This window comes from Panthera onca, chromosome D4 (assembly GCF_046562875.1).
Source record: "Panthera onca isolate mPanOnc1 chromosome D4, mPanOnc1 haplotype 2, whole genome shotgun sequence".
NCBI classification, from domain to species: domain Eukaryota; kingdom Metazoa; phylum Chordata; class Mammalia; order Carnivora; family Felidae; genus Panthera; species Panthera onca.
Window position 1 is genome coordinate 61,587,052 of NC_138351.1, and position 23,484 is coordinate 61,610,535.

The 23,484-nt window shown below is 48.5% G+C and overlaps 1 protein-coding gene across 1 annotated transcript in view; it reads right to left on the minus strand.

The window, feature by feature from the left end:
- The window catches only part of GABBR2 (gamma-aminobutyric acid type B receptor subunit 2), a 347,631-nt gene that overhangs the window by 235,564 nt on the left and 88,583 nt on the right, over positions 1–23,484 (minus strand). Inside the window, exon 2 of the mRNA XM_060609214.3 lies at positions 256–393. Within this exon, the coding sequence (XP_060465197.1) occupies positions 256–393 (138 nt within the window). The remainder of the gene's footprint in view (positions 1–255; positions 394–23,484) is intronic.

Below are 23,484 nucleotides of genomic sequence, written 5' to 3' on the forward strand. Positions count from 1 at the left end.
CTAGGGAGTCACTAAAAGATTCCAAACACATAGTGGAGTTGGGGCCACCCCACAGAGACCCACTGCATCGGCCGTGCCAGAAAGGCCAGAGGGTTGGGCCAGGAGTGGGGGGTAGCAGGAAGCTGTGTGATCATCCAGGAAAGAGTTGGGGAGGCATGAACGGGGCAACTTAGAAACCATGTTGCACAAGGAACCATTCCTGCAAAAGACTGATGCCGAAGACAGTCCCCTAACCAAAAGTGACCCAAACCTTACCTGCACCAGATTCCAGCCTTGGAGAGATTCTGCAATGATGGATGTAACGGACGGACAGACTCCTCCAAACACCATCAAGTGATTCGGCCCGTATTTTATTGCATCGTAGAAGGCTTTCAACCCTTTCGCATTATCACACTGGGGAGCAACAGACAGAAAGAGAAGCCTGAATTAGAAACAGCTTTCCCCAGGGACAGGGGCCCGACAGCAGATTCACACAAACAAATTTCCTCACGGGAAACCTTCTAGGTTTCAGCTCCCCCATCGGGCGGCCTCTCCTTCAGCCAGCCCCGAACCCACGCTGTAAGCTCGGTGGGTGTGATGATGGCCCCCCCACATCCAGGCTCTCCTCCGCCCAAGCACCCCCCCATCCAACTCCAGGACCTCTGGCTCCTCCATTATCTCCATGAAGAACGCACGGAGGAAAGAGCCCCCAGATGCCTCACTCTGGAGTCTCCCTCTTCCTGGGTCATTTATATTTTAAAAGAAGACAAATCCACACCCATTATCAAAAAAGCACAAAACAGTAAGTGTCGGTGAGGATGTGGAGAAGTTGCAACCATGGCTCATTGCTTGTGGGAACGCACAATGGTGTATCTGCGAGAGAAAACAGTACTGCAGTTCCCCCAAAAGTGAAGCGGGATTACTATATGATCCAGCATTCCACTTCTGGGGAGACAGCCAAATGAACTGACAGCCAGGACTCGAAGAGATATTTGCCCATCCATGTTCACAGCAGTATTATTCACAATAGCCAAAAAAGGTGAAAACAACCCACCTATCCATCAAGAGACGAAGGGATAAACAAAACGCGATCTATACACACACACAACGGAATGTTTTTCAGCCTTAAGAAGAAAGGAAATTCTGACACATGCCACAGCACGGATGAACCTTGATGACATCATGCTAAATGAAAAAACTCCAGATGCAAAAAGACAGATATCGTGGGACTGCACTTAGATGAGGTCTCTAGAGGAGTCAAATTCGTGGAGACAGAAAGTAGAATGGTGGCTTCCAGGGGCTGGGGGAGAAGGGAAGAGGGGGGGCGCTCATGTTTAAGAGGACAGAGTCTCAGTTTGGGATGATGGAAACATTCTGGGGACGGACGGTGGTGACAGTTTCACGACAATTGAAAGTACTTAATCACTGAACTGTACACTTAAAAATGGTTAAAATGCTAAATTTTATGCTATGCATATTTTATCACAATAAAAAAAGAAGGAAGAAGGGGAGGAGGAAGAAGGGGAAAAAGAAAGGGAAGAGGAGGAGGAGGAGGAGGATCTGAAGAGGAGAATTCGCTCGGCAAACCCTTGCCAAGCACTGCTATGTCCAGTCCAGGGCTGGATGCTCAGGCCACACAAAAGCTGGACACACCTCCTGCCAAGGAGCTCACACACCAGAGACGAAAACTGGCCACTAAAACAGATCCCAGGGATCCAGCGTGGAAACGAACAAGGACAAATGTCCTCAAATGTCAGGAGTAGGTGAGGACTCACTTCCACCTCTACCTCTGTCATTTGTCTCTTCCCTGCACAGAGGCACTGGCCCCTAGCCGGGCTCCTTGCTTCCCCCGGGGCCCGGCTAAGCCTGCTCACCACCCAGCCGTCTGAGGCTTCTTTGTAAAACATAAACCAGTCCTTCTGACTGTCCTGCTTTCCGTGCACTTAAAACCCAACCTCTTAGCAGAATGTAATTCTCAAAAGGTTAAAAACATCATTCTTACGAAAATTGATAGTGGGTATATGTCAACCTTTTATTTAACTCATTAATAAGGGGATCTGCAGCGTGGCAAAGTGGACTCAAGAGAAAATTTGAGAGACAGGGATTTTTATGGCGAATGGAAAAATAAGAAATAAGGTAAGATTGCCAAATTAGATACAAAACCAGTTAATGTCCTACAGGACAATAAAACGATAACCGTTGTGGACAGAAAAGAAAATCACCGAAGACTAGCACATCTTGTCGGTTTCAGAGAATTGTAAGGGTCTGGGTCTTAAGTTCCACCAGTCAGATGGCTCTTAGACAGGGCTGCTAGAAAACGCTCTAAGTGTTAGGCTAACTGGTTATATAACAGCTACTTTGTCTTATTTACAAGTTTGGGGCCAGGGTGTGAACCCCCCCATCATAATGGACACAAGAAGCCACTAGGTTCAGCCTTGCCTCCCACTCTGACCTGATTTTCCTCCATCTCTCTCCCTTGCTCATCAAGTACAGCTCATCAGCCTCCTTTCTGTTCCTTGAAACGGAGAGCAATTTCCTTCCTGCCTCTGGGCCTTTGCACTTGCTGTTTTCTCTGCCAGGAACAATATTCACTCGTTTCTCGGCATGGTTCACTCCTTCTCATCATCTAGGACTTGGTATAGCTGTTACCTCCTCATCGCTGTCCCCCATCCAAAATGTCCCCCACCTCCAGTCACTTCCTAACATGCCACCTTATTTATTGCCCTAAGGCAGTTCCTAACATTATCTGAAATCATCCTGTTTTTTGATGCCTGTATATTGACTGACCTCCCAACTAGAAGGTAAGCCTCCGAAAGCAAGGATTTTTGTCACTGTTTTCACAGCTATCTCCCCAGAGCTCAGTAAGGGACAGCAAGAATCTGTTGCATGCCTGAAGGGGCCCTCTGACGTCCTCCCTGTATCTGCTCTCTCTCCTCTCCTTCTATGCCCACGTCCCTCCTCTTACTTTTGTCTTCCTCTCCATTCTGGGCCCTCCTCTTCCTTTCTGCTCCCTCTTCCTTCCCCTAAAGTGATCATAATGTGGGACCAGAGTGGCTCAGTATTTACTGCTCTCTTTTCATTTGAGAGACTCTGACCCACAGCGGGTGCTGACAGGGCTGGAAACCTGAGTGTGAGCGGTGGCTGGCCTCAGAGAGCCCACTGTCCAGCAGAGGCAGTGAGACAGCAGGGGGAGGCCATGTCACATGGGGCACAGTGGCTGTGCAGGGGAGGGGTAGGGCCCAGCAGGCCCTAAGCACCCGGGGGAGGGCAGGGTGTGGGGACGGGTGGTGGGGGGAAGGCAAAAGGCCCTGGGCAAGGCTGAGAATTGCAGCTTGCAGAGATCTGGGAAATAATTCCATTTTTTAATTTAGATTTAATTTAAAAATGGACCGCATTAAATTTTTTTTTTTTTTTTTTTGCTAAGAAAGAAAGAGAGAAGGAGAAAATGAAAGATGGGAAGGAAGGAGAGAGGGAAAGAAGAAAGATTAAGTTCTTATTGCTTCTTGGGGCCCTCTATTAATTGTTCTTGTTCCTTGATTGAAAGCAACACTTCCCACCCTGCACGGAACACAGCCGATATAACAGAGCAGTTCATGTTTTAATTGTTTCTACCATGATTTACTGAATCATTTCCCGTTTTAATACATTCTTGTAATGATTTTAGCTTGTTTCCTAATCTGTAGCTGGTGACAATGATAATACAGTGGCACAAGATTTATAATCAAAGTTGCATTAAAACAATATGAGCAACAATGAACTTATTAATACTTGTTCGCTCTGCAAACATTTCCCTGGTACCCTGTCTGTGCAAGACTCTGTAATAATGATGATGTCCTGACTTCTCACAAATACACACCCTGAATGTCGACTCAAGAGCAGGGGAATATTTGACAACCAGTATTTTAACTGGAAGAATCTTCTAATGTTTACAAATGTTTATCCTACTCCATTCTCACCAGGCTGGGTGTGAAAGGTGGAATTTTGGCCCCCGCGATCCGTGCCCCTTGATCTTACGCTCACGAATATGTTATGTTACATGAAAAAGGACTCTGCAGATATAACTAAGGTTTCTTATCAGCTGACTTTGAAGAATTATCCAGGTGGTCAATGTAATCACACGAGTCCCAAAAAGCAGAGGTCTCATTTGCTGGTAGCAGAAGTGAAATCAGAGACTCCAAGCATGGGATAAATTCAGTGTGCCTGTTGGCTTGGAGGTGAACGGGGCCACATGTTAAGAAAATGGGGGCCTCAGTCCTGCAATCCAAAGGAACTGGATCTTCCCCAGTCGAGCCTCCAGTTAAGAACCCTGCCCAGGAGACACCTTGATTTTGACCTTGTGAAGCCTTGAGCAGAGGACCCAACTGAATCATGCAGTACCTGGACTTCTGGCCTGTGGACTGTGTGAGCCAATGCATGGCTGTGGAGTAAACCACTAAATCTGCGGTCATCTGTTATAGCAGCAATGGAAAACTAACACGGTGAAGTAGAATGAGAAAAGCAAGAATAATATAGTGAGGTTTTCTTTAAAGTTAAATGTATTTCATTTCAAAAGCTATCCTTAATTTGTAGACAAGATGCTTCAGACTCTGTATGGTGTTGAAATGTTTTTCTGTTGTAAAATTATAGATAGTAGAATGGTTTTTTTAAAATGAATTTCTGTTTTCTTTAATGTCTATTTATTTTTGAGAGAGAGAGGGAGAGGACATGAGTGGAGGAGGGTCAGAGAGAGAGAGAGAGGGACAGAGGATCTGAAGCAGGTTCTATGCTGACAGCACAGAGTCCGATGAGGGGTTCAAACTCATGTAGGACGAGATCATGACCTGAGCCGAAGTCGGGTGTTTAACCAAATGAGCCACCCAGGTGTCCCGAATGGTTTTGTTTTTAATATCCTAACATGACAAAATAAAGGGTTTATTATTTTTTTTATTGTTTATTTATTTTTGAGAGAGAGACAGAGTGCGAGCAGGAAAGGGGCAGAGAAGGGGGGGTGACACAGAATCCAAAGCAGGTTCCAGGCTCTTAGCTGTCAGCAAAGAGCCTGACACGGGGCTTGAACTCATGAACCGTGAAATCATGACCCAAGCCAAAGTCAGACGCTTAACTGACTGAGCCACCCAGGTGCCCCAAAGTGGTTTTTTTTTTTAATAGAAGTTTCTCTTCCACGTCCCCCTCCCCACTCTGCTTCTTTAGCTTTTACTGGTGTGTGAAATCCAAACACCATGGGCATCGCTAATCTAGCTAGCCCTGTACCTTCATTTTCAGATGCAGACCCCAAGGACTAGAGGAGGGAAGGGGTTTGTCACTGCCCTGTCAGGATTAGGGGAAGCATTTCAGGATTCCTGGTTCAGAGCTTCCTCAACAATCTGGAGAACTCAGCTCAACAGGCAACGGTGATGTTAAAGCTAGCAGTATTCTAGAAAGGACCATTTCCCTCAGAATAACGCTCCAAACCCAGGTCTCCTCCTGATTAGTGCTCTGGACCTGAGGCAGAATAAACCACCTACGGGGCACGAAGCACACTTCCCCAGCTCCCCTAAAGAGAGCACTTTTAAAGTGACTACCAAATAAAAATCACATGGCATACCTGTCCCATTTTAGATGTTACTCTCCCTCATCCTCATTTCTTTTCTTTCTTTTTTTTTTTTTTTATTTTATTTCTGAGACAGAGAGAGAGAGAGAGAGAGAGAGAGAGAGAGACAGAGCACGAGCAGGGGAGGGGCAGAGAGAGGGAGAGGGAGACGCAGAATCTGAAGCAGGCTCCAGGCTCTGAGCTGTCAGCACAGCCCCACGCTGGGCTTGAACCCACGAACCATGAGATTATGACCTGAGCTGAAGTTGGACACTTAACAGACTGAGCCACTCAGAAGCCCCTCTGTCATCCTCATTCTGATACCGTAACTTCTTGCCTGATACGAATAGTGTCCTAACTAGAGGGACTTTCCAGCTGACCAAAGCTGAGTCTCTGTGGATGAACCAGATTGGAGGTTGTCGACCTGGAGGCCCTCAGGCGCCTGCCTAGGACCCGGCAGAGAAGTTTTGGAGCCAGCGAGGGGGTTCCTGGGCTCCTAGCAGCTCTTCTTCTATATCTGTTCTATATTCAGCATCAAGGTCCCACGTAATACTTAATCTGAAAAAGGGGATTCCATTGCTAGTAGCATAAAATGCCTGAAAACCACGAAGCGGACGACTCCGGAGGTCCTCACCCACGTGCGATTTTTGGTTTCGGCCTGGAGAAGGGCAGGTGAATGTCCTGAGAGGACTGCGAGGCGATACTGGCTGAGCCAGTCACTCGCACACACTCCCTGGAAGTTAATCCATTGCACGCCAGTTTGCCTGAGAATCAATTCACCAAATCACTGGGGGAATTTCTCTAAGTTTGAGTTTCCTGAAGGACTCCTTGCAGACACTTCACATGGCCATTTCACAAGGATTTGTCCTTCCAGCTTAGGTGAAAGTCAATTTCACCTACATTTCACATTTCAGTCCTTCCTCAAGGCTGCCCTTGGAGATGCTCCCCTAATGCCTGTTTATTATCGTCCTCTTCTTGCAGACTTCGGACCCGCCCCTGCATGAGCCAGGGAAATGCCAAAGCTTTTCTATGTCCCCCATTTAAGGTGTCTGTCAGACGGCTTTTAGTGAGCCGGTCACTGGGCAAAACTATCATTCTGAGAAATTGTTTATGGCAAGTTGTCTTTGAGCGATTTGGCTTTTGATTAATTGCTCTCAGAGCCCCTATAAGGGGGTTCTTGTGCTCTGAAAGAAAGCTATGGGCTTTATCATGTTCTCCAACTTCCCCAACTCCCCGATTAGAACCTTCCCACCCACCCGCCTCTAGAGGGCATTCTGACGGTTGGCATGGCCAACCTTGACCCGCACACAGGGGAGACAATTCCTTCACGGCCCATATTCTCTCGCAACGGTTCAAAGCTTATGGATGGGCCAGTCTCTGGTCTGCAGTTTTGCCACTTGGACATGGGCTCTGGTACACAGTAAGCCCTCTGTAACTGTTGCTTCCCCCTCCCCCACTCCCCTTTCCTCTCCAGTATGTTTCTTCTTGGCCCTCCGCGGACTCCAACTCTACAGCAGCTCATGGTCACTGTCCCCAAACTCCTTTCCCTGGTTTCATTTCCAATGGCTCCTCCTTCCTGGGAAGGACAGACTTGTCACAGAGAAATCATAATTGGCACATACAGGCTCTTAAAATTCAGCACCTATAAATGGGAATGGACCCAAAAGCCATGAAAATCCATTTTTTTAATGAAAAAGTAGAACTCTGGACTACATTCCATTTTCATTTAAATCTCATTTTTAAAGAATTAAAATACTTTTTTGACTTAAAAATTTCAAAGCAAATGTTGCCAAGCACTAAAATGTAAAAATGCCAGGAAAATGTCACAGTTAATAACAACCAATTTGAAACTGAGAATTTACTCCTTACAGAATTTCAGAATTGAAGAAGAATTTAAAAACTGATGTGTCCAACCTGCCCCAGCTACAAAGTCCCCCTCTGTGTCTCCCACTCCAGGAGTGGTCAGCATCTGTTTATACCCCTCCAGTGGCAGGGGTCTCACTACCTCACCAGGGAGTTGCTTTGTCATTGGCCAGCTCTGCTTCTTAGAAAGTTCTTATGTCGTTCTTGAAATCACCCTCCTTTTGCATTTCCTTTCCAAGTTCTCATTCTAGAACAAAGGTCAGCGAACCTTTCCTGTAAAGGGCCAGGCAGTAAACATCTTAGGCTTTGTGGACCATATTTGCGACTCGTCAACCCTCTGTAGCACAAAAGCAGCCACAGACAATACATAAACAAATGAGTGTGGCTGCAATCCAATAAAACTGTATTTACCAAAACAGGCAGCAGGCAGATTTGGGCCACGGGCCATAGTTTGCGCACCCCTGCTCTGGAACTTGTTAGAATACGTACAGTCTTCCATTCCCATGAGAGCCCTTCAGATACCTAAACTCAGCCAGCCTGACTTGACTCCATGACATGCTTTCAAGCCAAATGACCCTTCACTCTTCTAATCATCCTCTTATGATATGATTCCACACCCTTTCCATCTGTGGTCATCCTCTGGAAAGGCTTCAGAGGACAGATATTTCTAGGATGCACCCCACCCCCCCACCCCCGCCGCCGCCCAAACACCTCCATCTGCCCTGTACAGAAAAGTCACATAGCTGACACCCACCAGGCACTCACTATGTATTAGGCCTGGTACTAAGAACGTGGTGTAAATTATCCTGTTTGTTACAATATTATTATAAGGTAGAAACAATTATTATTTCCACCCTTACAGAGAAGGAAACTGAGGTTCAGAGTAGCTAAATAACTTGCCCAAGGTCACATAGAAGGTGAGCACTGTTTTTATTTTAAATAAGAACATGTGACTATGAGATATTTCACTTGCAGAAAAGAATGTACCTTATACATATAACTTAAGTAAAGTATGAAAAACAGCAGAATGAACATGCCATATAATCAACACCCAGCTTATGTGGAAGCCTGTGTGTGGCCACCCCACGTATCCCCCACCCCCCGCCTTCACCCAGGGAGCACCCCTACTCTGGATTTATCCTTCTTTGCTTTTCGTAATTGTTATTTATTTATTTATTTATTTATTTATTTATTTATTTGAGAGAGAGAGAGAGAGAGGCAGTGTGCAAGTGAGGGAGGGGGACTGAGGGAGAGAGAATCCCAAGCAGGCTCCACGCTCAGCATGGAGCCCAATCCAGGGCTTGATCCCACAACCCTGGGATCACGACCTGAGCTGAAATCAATCACGAGACAGACGGTTAACTGACTGAGGCACCCAGGCACCCCTCTTTATAATTAAATTACATGTCTACATTTTCTAAACATTATATCACATAAGTTTACTTGTTTTTGAATATATATATATATATATATATATATATATATATATATATGTATACACACACATACACATATGTAGAATCATGCTATACATTTTGCCTGAACCTTGAACTGAAAACCTCTTTATGGCTTCATGTTATGTTTGTGAGATGTGTGTTGTTGAACAGAGCTGCAGCTCATTCATTTTCAGGGCTGTGTAGCATTCCATGGTAGGACTATGCCATGGCTTATTTGTTCGTTGCCCTGTTGACGGACACGTGGGTTGTCTCCAGGATTCTGTGTGGCTGCTGTTGTAAGTAAGACGGCTGCACATTTCTCTACGCGGCACACACGCAGGGCTCCTGCAGGGTCTGAACCTGGAAATGGAGTTGTGAAATCACAGCATCTCCCACATCTTTTCAAAGTGGTTTTATCCATTTACACTCCCACTGTCGGTCTCACTACTCCACACCCCTACCAACTGTAATTGTTGCCTACCCTGTGAGTATCTGATGTCAGTTCAATTTGTATGATACTGATTTTTAAAGAGGATAAGCCATCTTTTCATATGTTTACAGGTGTTTCTGTTTCTTCTTTTGGACCAGTGACTGCCTATTTTTCTATTGGGTTGTCTTTTCTTTACTGATTTGTTCAGAGCATGCCTAGACGCAATACCAAACTGAATGAAATGATCACCTCCCTCATTCTGAGCATGGACTACTATTAACGCAACCTTAAAATGCAACCTTAAAATGCATTCCTTGTATGTGGCACCTATTTCACACAGAGTTTACTGTCAGTAAAAACTACTAAACCAGCAGACATAATCTTGGTAACAAAACACCTTTGAAACTTTCTTGGGGGGTGGGGGGAGAAGAAAAAGACTACTAGATGATAAATGCAGCCAACCAAATACGACTCAAAAAACACAAATCTCAGGAACAGAGGCTTGTGACTAAAAAGGAGCAATCGTGTGCGTTGGACCCATTTCACATGAAACAACCCACAATGTGAAGACACTAATGTAACATAAAACTCAGAAAGAGGAGGAGGGAAAAGAGTCACAAATTTCCTCTTCTTCCACAGGAAAACTTTAATCTATACTATCTAAAATTGAAAACAGGAGGGGCGCCTGGGTGACTCAGTCGGTTGAGCGTCCGACTTCAGCGCAGGTCATGATCTCACGGCTCGTGAGTTCGAGCCCCACATCGGGCTCTGTGCTGACAACTTGCAGCCTGCTTCAGATTCTGTGTCTCCCTCTCTCTCTGCCCCTAACCCACTCGCATTCTGTCTCTGTCTCTCTCAAAAATAAATAAACATTAAAAAAAATTTTTTTAATAAATAAATAAAATTGAAAACAGGAGGGGCACCTGGATGGCTCAGTTGGGTAAGCATCTCACTCTTGATTTCGGCTCAAGGGATGATCTCACGGTTCATGGGTTTGAGCCCCATGTCGGGCTCTACGCTGACAGTGCAGAGCCTGCTTGGGATTCTCTCTCTTTGCCCTTGCCCTGCTTGTGCTCTCTCTCTCTCAAAATAAATAAATAGACAAAATTAATAAAGGAAAGAAAAGAAAATGGAAAACTGGAGTTTAAAAGCCAGGACTCTCCTCATTGTTTTTCACTGTTTTTATTACCCTTGATATTTTAGAAACAAGGATTTTCTATAATGAAGGAAAAATTGTCTAATGTGGAGTAATTTCTTATACTTTACATTTCCTTTTTTTCTTCTGTAACATTCAAATAAATAAAACTTAACATCAGTTTTAAATAGCATGTAATAATGATCTCATTTTATAAAATGATTTCTGTCCATCTCCCCTCCATATAACATATGCATGGAGAGGTGTCTGGAAGGAGACTCATCTAATGTTAAAAATGGTGAAATTTTGAATGATTTTTTGTAACTCTCCTTTGTACTTATTTGTTAACTTGAAAAAATTTTTAATGCATATATTATTTTTATAAAGACGGAAGGTCATTTTTAAATAGGTAGGCTTCTCACACCCAGCATGCTTTCTCAACCATTGTAAATCTCTCCTTCTGTTCTTCTGTGGTCGACTTTCTGAGCTGAGAAACAGGACTTTACATTTCTTATTGCTAAATCATGTTTAAAATTAGCCCAGCACCATGGCCAACTGAATTAAACACACACTGTATTGTTTTTCCAACGAAATGAACTCATTTAGACATTTTCTGAGCATGTATTAAGTGCTAGGAAAAGCAACTAAGTTCCTGTGACATATAAAATTCCTTGAACAGAGTAGATACTCAAGAAATGTTTACTGGGGCACCTGGGTGGCTCAGTCGGTTGGGCGTCCGACTTTGGCTCAGGTCATGTTCTCACAGTCCATGGTTCGAGCCCCGCATCAGGCTCTGTGCTGACAGCTCAGAGCCTGGAGCTTGCTTCTGATTCTGTGTCTCCCTCTTTCTGGCCCTCCCCCACTCATGCTCTGTCTCACTCTCTCTCTCAAAAATAAATAAACATTTAAAAAATAAAAAAAATGTGTACTGAAATATTAAATTTGGAAATAATGAGGGTAATAATAATAACACAGCAATTTTTTTTTTTTTTACTGTTTGTACCAGGTACGGTTCTAATTTCTTTAAATGTATTAACTCACTTAATCCGCACAACAACCCTATGAAGTATGTCCTTTTATTGTTCATATTTTAATAAATGAGGAAACAAACTGAAGGTCAGAGAGGTGAGAAATTTGCTCAAAGTTTGCACGGCCAGTAAGAGGCAGAGTTGGGATACGGACTCTGAATCCCTGCTCCAAGGTATCTGTGTTCTGTTTTTCTCCCTGGGCACACAGCCACACGACATTCTGCAGCCTCCCTCGCAACCAGGTGTGACTACTGAGCTTTGGCCAATGGCATGTGCTTGGCCTATGAAACCATTCCATGGCCACTCTGTGCTCTCTGTTCTACCACAGTGTGAATGGGGAGACTCCAAGGACCTATAAGCGGTAGGGCTCCCCCAACCCTGAGTCCCTGGGGCCCACCCCGGGGCCAAGTAGGACTGCTACTTCAAGAGAAACCGTCAGCAGGAGGACAGTCTCAAGAGCTGACAGCCTCCGGGAACCATGCCTTCGGGATATTTCTCACTCCTGCCAGGCAAACCAACCCTTGACTGAGCATGGAGGGGGGACAGGGGCTCACCGTTTCTGGCCAGCACAAGACTCAACAGCAGGCAAGCTTTGAGCCTCTGGTCTGGGTGGGACTTTCTCAGAGCGGCAATGTTGCCTGTGCGTCTTCCCACCCACCCTGCTCCCTTCCCCTCAAAAACCCCAGCCTTTCACGGGGAGTCAGACCTGCCCACAGTCAGAAGATCCGTCCTGCCTTTCTCTGCTCCCTCCCCCCTGTATCTTTCTCAGTGCACCTCCAACTCCATCTGGGCACCTGCTTCCCAGAGTGCCCAACCAACACACCCCCCGACCCGCACTTGACTATGACATGAGCAAGAAATCGCCTTAATATATGAAAGTACCGGAACACAGGGTGTTTGTTACTGCAATTAGAGAGCATCGACCAATAGCCATTTGTTCTAACCACCTGCTGCAAAAATGTTGAAATGTAAGAAATCAAAACACCTGGAAAACTATTAGAAAAAGGTGAAACTTTAAAGAGAGAAAAAGATGACAGGAAAAGGCAGAAAGAAAGCGTGCTGTGCATTTAAATATTTCCCCTATCATGCAGGCCACTGATGTCGAACCAGAATTGGAAGGACATAAGTAGAAACAGCTCAGATTTGCTGCACTGGGCTATCCTGGTCCCCTCTGTCCCCCGTGCCCAGCAAAGGGCCTGGATCCAAACAGGTGTTTAAAAGGTATCGGCTGGACAACATTATGCTGCGCGGTGGGTGCAATCCCTGTGGACGGCTACAACCTGAAATAAAAAGTAGTCATATCCGTATCTCCGTCCCGAAGAGCTTATTAAGTCCAGCCATCTTGAGTTTTTCACACCCTTTCCTCAGGGTGATGGACAGACCATCTGCTTCTAAAAGCCTCCAGAGAGCCAGACTGTCCATCCTGGATACTGAGAAACACTGGCATTTCTGTATTCTCTCTGAAGTTGTCACTCTGGATTCTTGGCCAGCTGCAGACTGTGTTATTTGAGGATGATGGGGCCACAGCACACGTCTCTCCCCTGCGTGGGTAAAGCCATCTACGCAAATTACCACATGTTTTTCAGACGGGTGGCTACAGACTGCGTTTCGTGGTTAGCTGGCGATAGGGGCCCCCGCCTATGCAGGTGTGACATTTTTAAAAGTCAGGGTCACAAACGCAAAACACAGGCAGGCTGCCTGTCAGGAGGCAGTGGTGATGGCGATGTTCCTTTCCACAGGTGTGCACAAATATCACAAGTTCTCAGCACTTCCCCTGGGGATGGGGGCCCAGGTCACCTGCTGAAGAGGGACTGCACACCAGCTGTGTGCCACCGAGCCACCGCTGCCCCTCTCCACCCCACACGTGCCTCCACAATACGCTTCTCCGAGGGGCGCCCTGGCTCCACATTTGCCGAGGGAGGTGGAAGATGTGAGGGGGTGAAGACACGGCCCCTGCCCTCAGGGACTTACAGTCTAGAGACGGCTGCAGACACAGAAACAATTTGGGAAAATGTGGTGCGGGCCACAGCAGAGTTGGATCAGTTACAGAGCACGGGTTTCCTCCGATCATACTCATGGGGGGTGATGAAGAGCCAGGTCCTGGGGTAGGTGCTGGGGACGGCCTCGGCCATCAGGGAGCGTGAGAGAAGGCTGAAACAAAAAGCTGTAACACAAGGCCAGATAAAAGTGGGAACCACAGGAGACACACAAGTCACGCAAAAAAGGAAGGAATATTGAAGTCACACTGACATATTCTGCCCAGACTTCTTGGAAGAGGTGCAGTCAAGCTGAGCCTTGAAAGTGTGGAAGAGACAGGGGTGACAGGGAGGCACAGCAGGCTGAGATCCGGCAGGAGCAAAGGCCTGGCAACAGGAAAGTGTCAGGCATACAGGAGAAATGGAGACTTTGCTTCTGGGGCAGGAGCACAGGGTGCAGAGGGGATGTGGCAGATGGGTGGGCCAGAGCCCTGGGGACGCTCAGATAGCTGGGCAGCAGGCAGGGAGGGATTTCTTCCCTTTGGGCAGCAGGAAGCACTTTCTTTAATCAGGGGAGTGCCGAGATGGAAGCTGGTTTCACACAAATGCCTCTGGAGTCTGGTGTAGAGGAAGGAGGAGGCCCGGGGAGGGAGGTGGCAGGGGGAAGAGGAGGTCAGCTAGGAGGTAGGGACCACAGTCCAGATGTGAGGCCTGATGAGCAACCTGGTCCAGCACCCCTGGGAAAAACGTGCCCAGAGCAGAGCTCACTTGTCAGGCCCCTTAACTAAGGGGCTCTGAGACTTGGGTTTGACCAGCACATGACATCGACAGGACCCAGTCAAATGGATCCATCTCAACAGCCCCCTTAACAGGACCCAGTGATGGGGAAGACCAATGAGGAAAGGAATGAAAGAAAGAAGAAACCCAGCTCTGTCAAGTACAGGATCCAGTCCTGCACAAGGTGAGGCCAGGCCTCCCACTGCCTGGCCCTGTGACCTCCTCCTCACCGGGCTTCACTTGTAAGATGAGAAGGGTGAGTTAGCAGATTTATCTGTCAGGAGAGGTTAGGCTGTGCGGTGGCAACACACATGCCCAATTCCCAATGGAACACCCCCAAATCTCCATGGGACACTCCAGAAATATTGATTTCTCTCTCAGTGAGGGGAGCTCGACGTGTCATAGTAACTCAGGGGTCCAAACTCATGGAACAACCGCCATCTTAAATGCTGCCATTTCCCAAAGGAGAAGGAAAAAGACAATTCTGGAGATGCTCAACCAGCAATTAAATGGAACTCACTGATCAGACTTGACCCAGGAAAGTCCCAGGGACCCAAAGTGCAACCTGGCCAGCAGGAGAGGGGACCTAGGTGTCAGGGAACCTACAAATGACTGCCACGCTTCATCTCTGATTCTTTCTTGCCCTAACAGTATGTGTTTTGGTTGGTGCTCAAGGCCAGATTTTGGTTCAATTTATACATATCACACTAACGTTTCTTTGGCATTGACCTATGTGCCAGGCACTATGCTAAATTCTTCATATGTATCATCTCATTTACTATTCACACTAGACCTCATTGAATATTTGCAATGACCCTGTAAAATGGATACCAACACTACCCCTCATTGAACAGAGGAGAAAATACAAATTCAGGGAGCTTAACTGAAAAGCTTGAGGTCACGTGACTAGTTAAGTCCTGACCCCAGGACTCAAACCCAGGCCATACAGCCTCTGCCTTTTACTCTCCGAGCCGTCCAGAAATGGGGTAAAATGCCTAGTAGTACAGTGGGCTGCCTGTCACTAGGGGTGTTCAGGCAGAAGCCTGCAGGAGGTGGCTGTAGAAAGAATTACTTCACTGAGTAAAGGAGTAAATTAGTAAAAGACTCTAATCCTGAAATTCCCTGGGGAGAGAAAAGGAGACGGGAAAAGTGGAGTAAGTCTTGGGAATAGCGAATGGTTCTCCGGGTTGGCGCATCCACGGGCGAACGAAAGAAATGAGAAGTGGACCGGAAAGGGCGCTTGAGCCCCCACACACAGGGTTGCCACCTATTCTGGGGGACCCATGGAGCTTTTGTTTTGTTTTGTTTTGTTTTAACCATCTTAATCGTTTTTAATTGCACAATTCAGTGGCATTAAGTGCACCCACAATGTGGTGTGACCATCATCAGTATCTATTTGCAGAATGTTTTCATCATGTCAAACACAAAAGATCCGTACCTATTAAACCCGGGGGCGTTGTTAAAAGGGATTAACCTGATAATGACGTCACCAGAGCCGAGCCGGAAGGACAACCCTTCCTGTCACCTGAGGGGCGATACGAAGGCAGAGAGGCTGGGCAAAGGGCTGGGTAAAATGAGGCCAGAGTGGGGGTCTAGGTGGGAGACAAAGACCTGGCAGTAAGACAGGTGGAGGGAAGGGTCAGATGCAGAAAGCAGAGGAAGGGAAGCCTCAGAGGGAGAGGGGAGTCCTAGCTTTCCTCCAGGGTCCTATGCATCCCGGGCCACTGGGAAGTGAGGCGGAGAAGCCAGGAGAGGATGCAGGGCCCTGGGGACACTGCCTGGGGACACTGCCGAGTCCAGTGCTGGACAGATGCAGATTAGGGGCTGGCCGATTGCCCACCCCACCGACTCTCCCTGGGACCTGACAGTCATTTCCTGGGACACAGTCCAGAGCTGTCCCCCCAGCACCCCCAGGGGTCTGCAGGCTGACACAGCTTCCTGCCTGTGCTCAAACCTTCACTAGACGCCTGCTCGGAGGTGAGTGGTAACTGCAGGCCTGATGGGCTTGTCACCCCCTGAGCCCACAGCCACACTCATCACTCAGGAGGTTCGTTCTCCGTCAGCAGCCGCTCACTCAGAGTTAATTATGTGCCTCTCCTGTCCTCCAGCTGGGGACAGGGCGGTCACTCCCCCGCCTGATGGATGGAGGCTGGGCCTCTGTCACACACCACAGTGACCAGGGGACTCTACTCAGGGACTTTCTAGTTCCCCAGTCCCGTCATACACCTTTCCACTTCTGTTGCGGGCACCTGTCTTGTGGGCTCCTTTCAGGAGGTGGTTTTTCCCAGCGCCTTGATACTCTGGACCAGCTTCCCCAGCTCCCCTCCCGGTGGCCACCTGACCCCACAGGTGCGGTGCTGACCTCATATGGAAGTTGACTTCGGGGGTCCTACTTGCACAGGCAGCCTTGGGCCCAGCTGTGTCCCCATCTCAACCCTTGTTCCTGTACCCTAGCTTCTCCAAGTCTGAAGTCCTAACACACTTTCCTAGGTCTGCATCCCCAGGACCCGATCCTTGCCTGCCCCCCCCCCCCCCACATCTTCCCCATGGCTGAGGTCCTGCTCAGTGGTCTCCAAGTCCCCGTGGCACTGCCCACCCAGACTGCAGTGCCTGGGGCCATGCCTGGACCCTGAAGGATGTGAAGCTTCTCCCTGCCTAGAAAGCACGTAAAGGGGTTTCAGCACGAAGCCTGACTGGAAAGACAGATCAGAAAACAGATACCACGAACAACTTCTCCAGGAGAAGAAATTCTTTTGAAGAGTAGGACCCAGGAAGAAGTGCTGATGGAGGCTGGGGGAGGCTCCAAAAAGGGGGATTCATTTGAGGACTGGGGCTCCAGGAAAGGCTCCCATAGATCTTGGGGCAGCAGTTAGGGATCAGGTGCATTTAGGAGTATGATCCACTCTGAAGAAGCCCCTTTGCAAGACCTTTGACCAAGTGGCTGACAAAGCTCCAAGAGCAGCAGCCTCTGGAAGGCCAGGGGTGGGTCCAGGTCCTCAGAGGGCAGCCCATTGCAACCTGGGTGGGAGCTCACACCCGTGCACCTCCCTCCTTTGTGAAACAGACAAGCAGTGCTGAGAAGGCCTAACCCTAGCGCACTTATAAGAACTAGATGGGACGGAGCCCTTAGCTAGTTATCAATACTGTGTATATTCAGTTTGTGGCATCAGGCATTTACTAAGCATCTCCTGCAAGCCAAGCTCTATGCCAGGCAATGGGAAAACAGAGGGAAACAAGTCAGAGCCCATTTTTAAAAGCCACAGGCTAGTGGGGATGAGAGAGAAGCCAGGGAGCAAACACGGCAGGGGATGGGAAAGCATGCTGTGAAAAGAGCTGCAGTGTGGGGCCCAGAAAAGGCCACTGAACCAGCACCAGCAGTCAGGGTAGGTTTCCTGCAGGAGGAGGCACTTACGCTGAATCTGGAAACATGAGGAGAAATTAGCCAGATGGAGGGGGTGGAGGAGGGTGGCCCGCATCGAGAACAGCGTTCATTCACTCATTCGCTCTACATGAATTTCAAGAGCACCTACTATGTGTCAGGCACTGTGACAGGTGATGGGGACGCAGCAGGGAATGAAATCCCCACCCTCTGGGAGCTTCCATTCCAGCCATTCCAGTCGGGGAAGGAGAGGATAAATAAGTAGGATAAGTAAAATGTTAGTAAACGTTCAATAATGCAGCGATAGGTAAAATGTGTTATACGGTGATGAGTGCTAAATGGAAAAATCAAGTGGGGGGACAGGTTGTGCAGGGTGGTGTTGGTGGGAAGTGAACTGTTAAATTCCCTATCAGCAATGACTGATACCCAGAAGAGAGTGTGGGGAGCGCAGAGAAGGTGAGAGGCTGTGCAGGATGGAGGTGTCACAGGAAGCAAGGGAGGCCAGCATGGCGGGAGGGCAGTGGACGGCAGACCCTGGAGAGCATCATGGGGAATTAGTAACAGTAATCTTAATTATCATTAAACCAGCCCCACTACTATGGTTCCTAATGTACTACTGAAGGTCAAAGCAACTAAGAACCAGAATAACTTGGTAATAGTTCCCCTCCAACTCCAGAAGCATCCAAGCCTGGCCACTGAAAACAGCCACTCAGAATCCCAGAATCTGAGGGATCGAGAATCCTCTAGATGGTTTCACCCCAGGTTAGTGTGACCTGCTAGAGGCAGGAAAGCATAGGAGGTGATGGAAACATAGGCAGGAAAACCGCTGAGCTGGAGGAAGGATCTTTGAGCCCTGGACCCAGGACCCGGGGTACAAAAGGAGATGAACCAGGAGCTGTCACCCAGTCTCCATCTTCCTCTGCCAACTCCTGGCTAGTGCCTGCCGGGCAGGACTCCACTCTCCTGAGTTTCTTGTAAAACAGGTCTAATGAGCCTCTCTCCCTCACATGGCAGAGGGCAGGTCTGGCTAGATGGGGATAATGCATTCAGGATAATGCATTCAGATGGGGAGGGGCTGGAAGTCCATGTACATTGAAGGGCGCCCAATCCTAGGGCACAGCCTGTCCTGGGACTGAAGCCCTGGGCTCCTATTTGTTTGCTGTTTGCTGTTTGCTGGGTGACCTTGGACTCGGCCCCTCCTGTCTCTGGGCTTTAGGATCCTGGTCCTGGGACAGCCTCGAGGATCTCCAAGCTCCAGGGTTCTGGGAGGATTCTTACAGGCAGTAGTTTGGTGTCTCTAGAGCGGGTCCTGTCAGAACCACCCCCTAAAACTGGGCCCAGTTCTAACCATGAGAGGACCCCCACCCAGCCCAGACACAGGGTAAAAAGTAAGGCTGCCTATGGCCTCCACAGTGCCCCCTCCCCGGGACTCTGCTTCTTAAACACCCGTCCTGGCCTCCTGGGCCCTTTCCCAGGTGGAGGGCAAAGAAAAATTACCTTCATAAATCCTGCAAAGAGAAAAGGAGGATTTTTTAGGGCTTATTCATTTTCATGCAGAAAAAAATATGATTATTTTTTCCCCAAGTAGCAACCTTGCTGTGAAATTCTTACTTTGTTTTCTTTTTAGGTCTAACAGATCCTTCCTGAGCCTTAAAATATATATATATTATTTGAATGCAGTTCTTGAAATTAAAAAAAAAAAAGCAAGCAGGAAGTGAAATGAGGCAGATAAAAAGGATAAATATTGCATGATTCACTTAGATGAGGGACGTAGTGGAGTCAAATTCACGGAGACAGAAAGTAGAGTGGTGTCTCCCAGGGGCTGGGGAGGGGGGCATGGGGGGCTAGAGTTTAATAGGTACAGAGTTTCGGTCTGGCAGATGAAGTGTTCTGGCGATGGATGGCAGCGATGAATGCACAAGAGTGTGAATGAACTTAATGCTGCCGAACTGCACACTTAAAAATGGCTCCAATGGTAAATTTGATATTATGTATATTTTCCCACAATTTGAACCAAACAAGCAGGAACGTGATAATATCTTGCCAGGACCGGTCTCATGGCCTCTCCTGGGCCTCAGTTTTCTAATCTTAAAATGGGAGAGAAATCCATTCGTCTTTAATCCCTGAGCCTAGGTATGGAAAGGGAACGCATGCCTTTGTTCTCTGCAGGGCCAGGAAAGTGTTTTTCAAATGCACCATACAAAGAAACTAAAGAGAAATAAACATGGAACACCATAATGAATACACAGGGGCACAAAACGTCCTCTTGTCTGGAGGATGGACTCATGTGCAGTCAGTAGGCTGGAGGCCTCCTTGCCCAGCTACCCTCTATTCGTGAGGAAACTGGAGTGGAGGGAAGGGCAGGAAGTCACCAAGGGCACACGGCAAGTCACCAAGCAGGCTGGGGCAGACCCTCTTGCCCGAGACACTGTGCTCCCCTCACCCGGCACCAGACCCCAACTCCCTAGACCGCATGTGGTTTCCCCATAACAGACATCCCACATCCTCTGTGCCTGGCCAAGCCCAGCACATCTTGCTTCATTCTGGAAGCCTCTAGTGGGTGAGATACTCAGCACCCTCCAGAATGTAATGGCCCAGGGCAGCCCCTGGAGTGTGGCTCTCTAAGGACGGGGCTATATCCTGTACCTCTGGAGCATAACAGTCTAGGGTCCTACTCTGCAGCCAGATGCCTGGTTGCAAATCTCCCACTTACTAGCCAATTGACCTTGGGCCGATTCTAGTCAGTTTACTTTCCTCAGGTCCCCTGTGGCCCTGGCACACACGAGGTGCTGAGGGAATGCTTGCTGGGCACCCAAGGGGGGGACGAAAGGAGTCATGGTGGCCTTGAGGGTAGACACTGGTCTATGAGCTCCTTTCTGGGGCTTCACATTAAACAACACTGGAGACCCCAGGACAGTCCCTGCTCCATCTGGTCCTTCCTGAGGCAATGAGAGGGGGATATCCTCCTGAGTCCCCCACTTCCACTCCTCTAAAAGCCTAGGCCAGCCCAGCCGTGCGATGGAAGGAGCGGGTGGTATGGTCACGACAGGCACCATATGGGAACCCGCCCCTCGCTATTTCCAGCCAATCTGTTGACATGACAACCAGGCTTCCCGACCCTGCCACACAGCCTCCATCCTAGGGCTTGTGCTGTGTGCCAGGCACGCCCTTTACCAGCTGCCTCTCAGGTCAGAGGGGCATTTTCACAGATTCTGTCAAGACCCTTCCCCTGAACAGCAGCAGACGGGGATGCTAGGCCAGGCATCCCTGCGTGGTAGGCACAGGAACCGGCAGCCTTGCTCTTCAAAGCCCAAAAGTGGAGCTTATTAAGCAAGCACAGAGGAAGGGGTGACCACCACCAACCCACCCCCCCACCCCCCCCGCTCCCATCTCAGAGCTTTCCAGGAAACCCTGGGCTGACTTGCCTTCCCCAACCAGCTGCTGATGAGGGCCCACCCCTATGCCCTGCTCAGGCTCCAGATACTCGTATTTTAGGAACTGTCAGGCCAGGAAGGGCTCACAGAGGTCATCTGGGCCAAGGGATGCATTGCACTGTTGGGGAACCCATGGGGTGCGTCTTATCTGAAATCACAGAGAATCCTGGACGGGAGTCCCTGTCAAGATTCCATTCCTGTTGCTCTCAAATAGGCAAAAGAATGTGCTGGATTCTTCTGCATAACAACAGAGCACACAGAATTTTATTTTATTTTATTTCATTTAAATGTTTCTTTATTTTGAGAGAGAGTGTGAGCGAGCACCACCAGGTGAAGGGCAGAGAGAGAGGGAGAGAGAGGGAATCCTAAGCTGTTTCTGCCCTGACAGCACAGAGCTCGAACTCACGCACTGTGAGATCATGAGCTAAGCTGAAATCAAGAGTCAGGCGCTTAACCGACTGAGCCACCCAGGCGCTCCCAGAACTTTATTTTTAAATCAGCAACTTTGTGACCACAAACATGCCAGGGACGACACACATGGACTGAGCTTTCCACTCCTGAGGCTCACGACGTGCCAGGCAAAACCCTAAACTCTTCACAAACATCATCTCAAGTAGCCGAATGTTTACAGCACCCCCATTTTGCAGATTTGGAAGCAGCAGCTGAGAGAGTTGAAGTACCCAACTCAAGGGCACACTGACAGCAGATGGGGGGAGCTGGGCTTGGAGCCAGCCTGACTAGGCACTTACCCATGACTTCATGAGACCTGGGAGGTGGGGACACCAAGGATGACGTGGCAGCAGGCATCCCTGAGTCACCTGGGGTCGCAGCACCGACAAGGAAACTTCCAGCAATATACTTGGAGAAGTGAGGGCTAATGAAACCATGCAAGGGGAGGGGAAGGGCCCCTGAGGTGGTGGGGAGTAGGAAAGAGTATTCATTTATAAATCATTCTGAGAGCCCTGCCCAGAACCAGGCACTTTTGATCGCACTATCCGTCTGCCTTGCTTGAGGATTTCTTAGGGGACGGAGGGTCGGTGACCGGAATGGCTGGAAGAGGCTTGTTGGAGGAGGAAGCTTTCTAACTATGAAGACAATGCTTTAATTTTCCACAGCTCGGGAAACGCCTCACCTCAAAGTATGCACTACCCCATCCAGAAAGCACAGCCACACTAAATTCTCCACATTCCCTAGAAACAGCATGGACAGAAGAGTGCACGGCAGGGAGAAGTGCTGTTAACAGAGAGCATACTAGAGGATAAAGGAATTTTACTAGGAGGCCGCCGATGCAGTCTGCTGAAATAAATAAATTAAAACGTGGCATTGTTGTCTAGTTTTAATTACTATTTACAGAACAACAGAAACTTCACATGTGCAAGAAGAAACACAAATTTCCAAACTTGGGCTTTGTCATCAGACTCTGTGTTAACACATCTGGATCTACCTTGGGACCCTGGGGGAGTGGCCTTTCTTTTCAGCTGTGGTGGCAAAGCCTCGCCAGGGCCCCGGATACTCCTCAAGTGCCTTGAATGTTTTTTAGATGCATGGATCTAAAAGCCCATCCAGTGATCATGAGTGCAGTTAACTTGTGGGGCAGCATCACACCCCTCCTCGGCCCCGGAGCCCACCCATAGTCCATGCAGGACGGACAGGTTTGCTCTGTTTGGTCACAGCACACACACGCGCCACCCCGCCCTGCCCCTGTCCTCTTCATGGGTTTCACTCTTCCATGAACCAGCCCGCTGTTGCCATGGCGGCCTCCCCCACCCCTGGGGGAGGGCACACCTGAGCCATCTCTATTGCGCTCTGTGCCATTCTGCCCATCTGAGCACGAGATAAGATGAGCACCCTCAGCTGTAGGTTCAGCGGGGAGAGACATGGATGGTCTCACTCCCAGCTGGGGCCTTGAGGGTGAGGAGTCCAACCGGGAATTTCAACCTCTGTTCCACAGGAGGCCCCTCAAAGCGGGCACTGACATAGTGTGGCCCCACTGGGCAGGGCTCTGGATCCCCACCACCGTCTAGCCAGGAGGGTTCCCTTCTACCAATTTTATCCACTGGGATTCTGGGAAATTTTGTTCCAATGGAGGGGTCTGTAGCTCGGCGCAAGAGTGGATGCCAGCAGACTGGAGGAGACAAGGTGGTGTGCCACGAGACCGTGCCCCTCACCATCAGCCAGGTCTGCAAAACCCACAACCCGCAATTAGCGTTCTAGGCCTCCATGGCAGAAAAAGCTCTGCTCCAAAAAAAGATCCAGAAGGTCTGTCCGGAAGGGCAATAGCAAAAAGTAAAACACAATCAAACCTCCAGGAAGCAAGTATAAGCTTAGAGTTTCAACACAGGGTGAGGGGACCAGGGTTTTCCTTTGACCTGACTGGGGTGAATTACAAATGGCCTGTGCCATACTCCATCAGGATGGCTATAACAAATACCATAGACCGTGTGGCTTAAACAATGAACGTTGATTCCTCACGGTGCT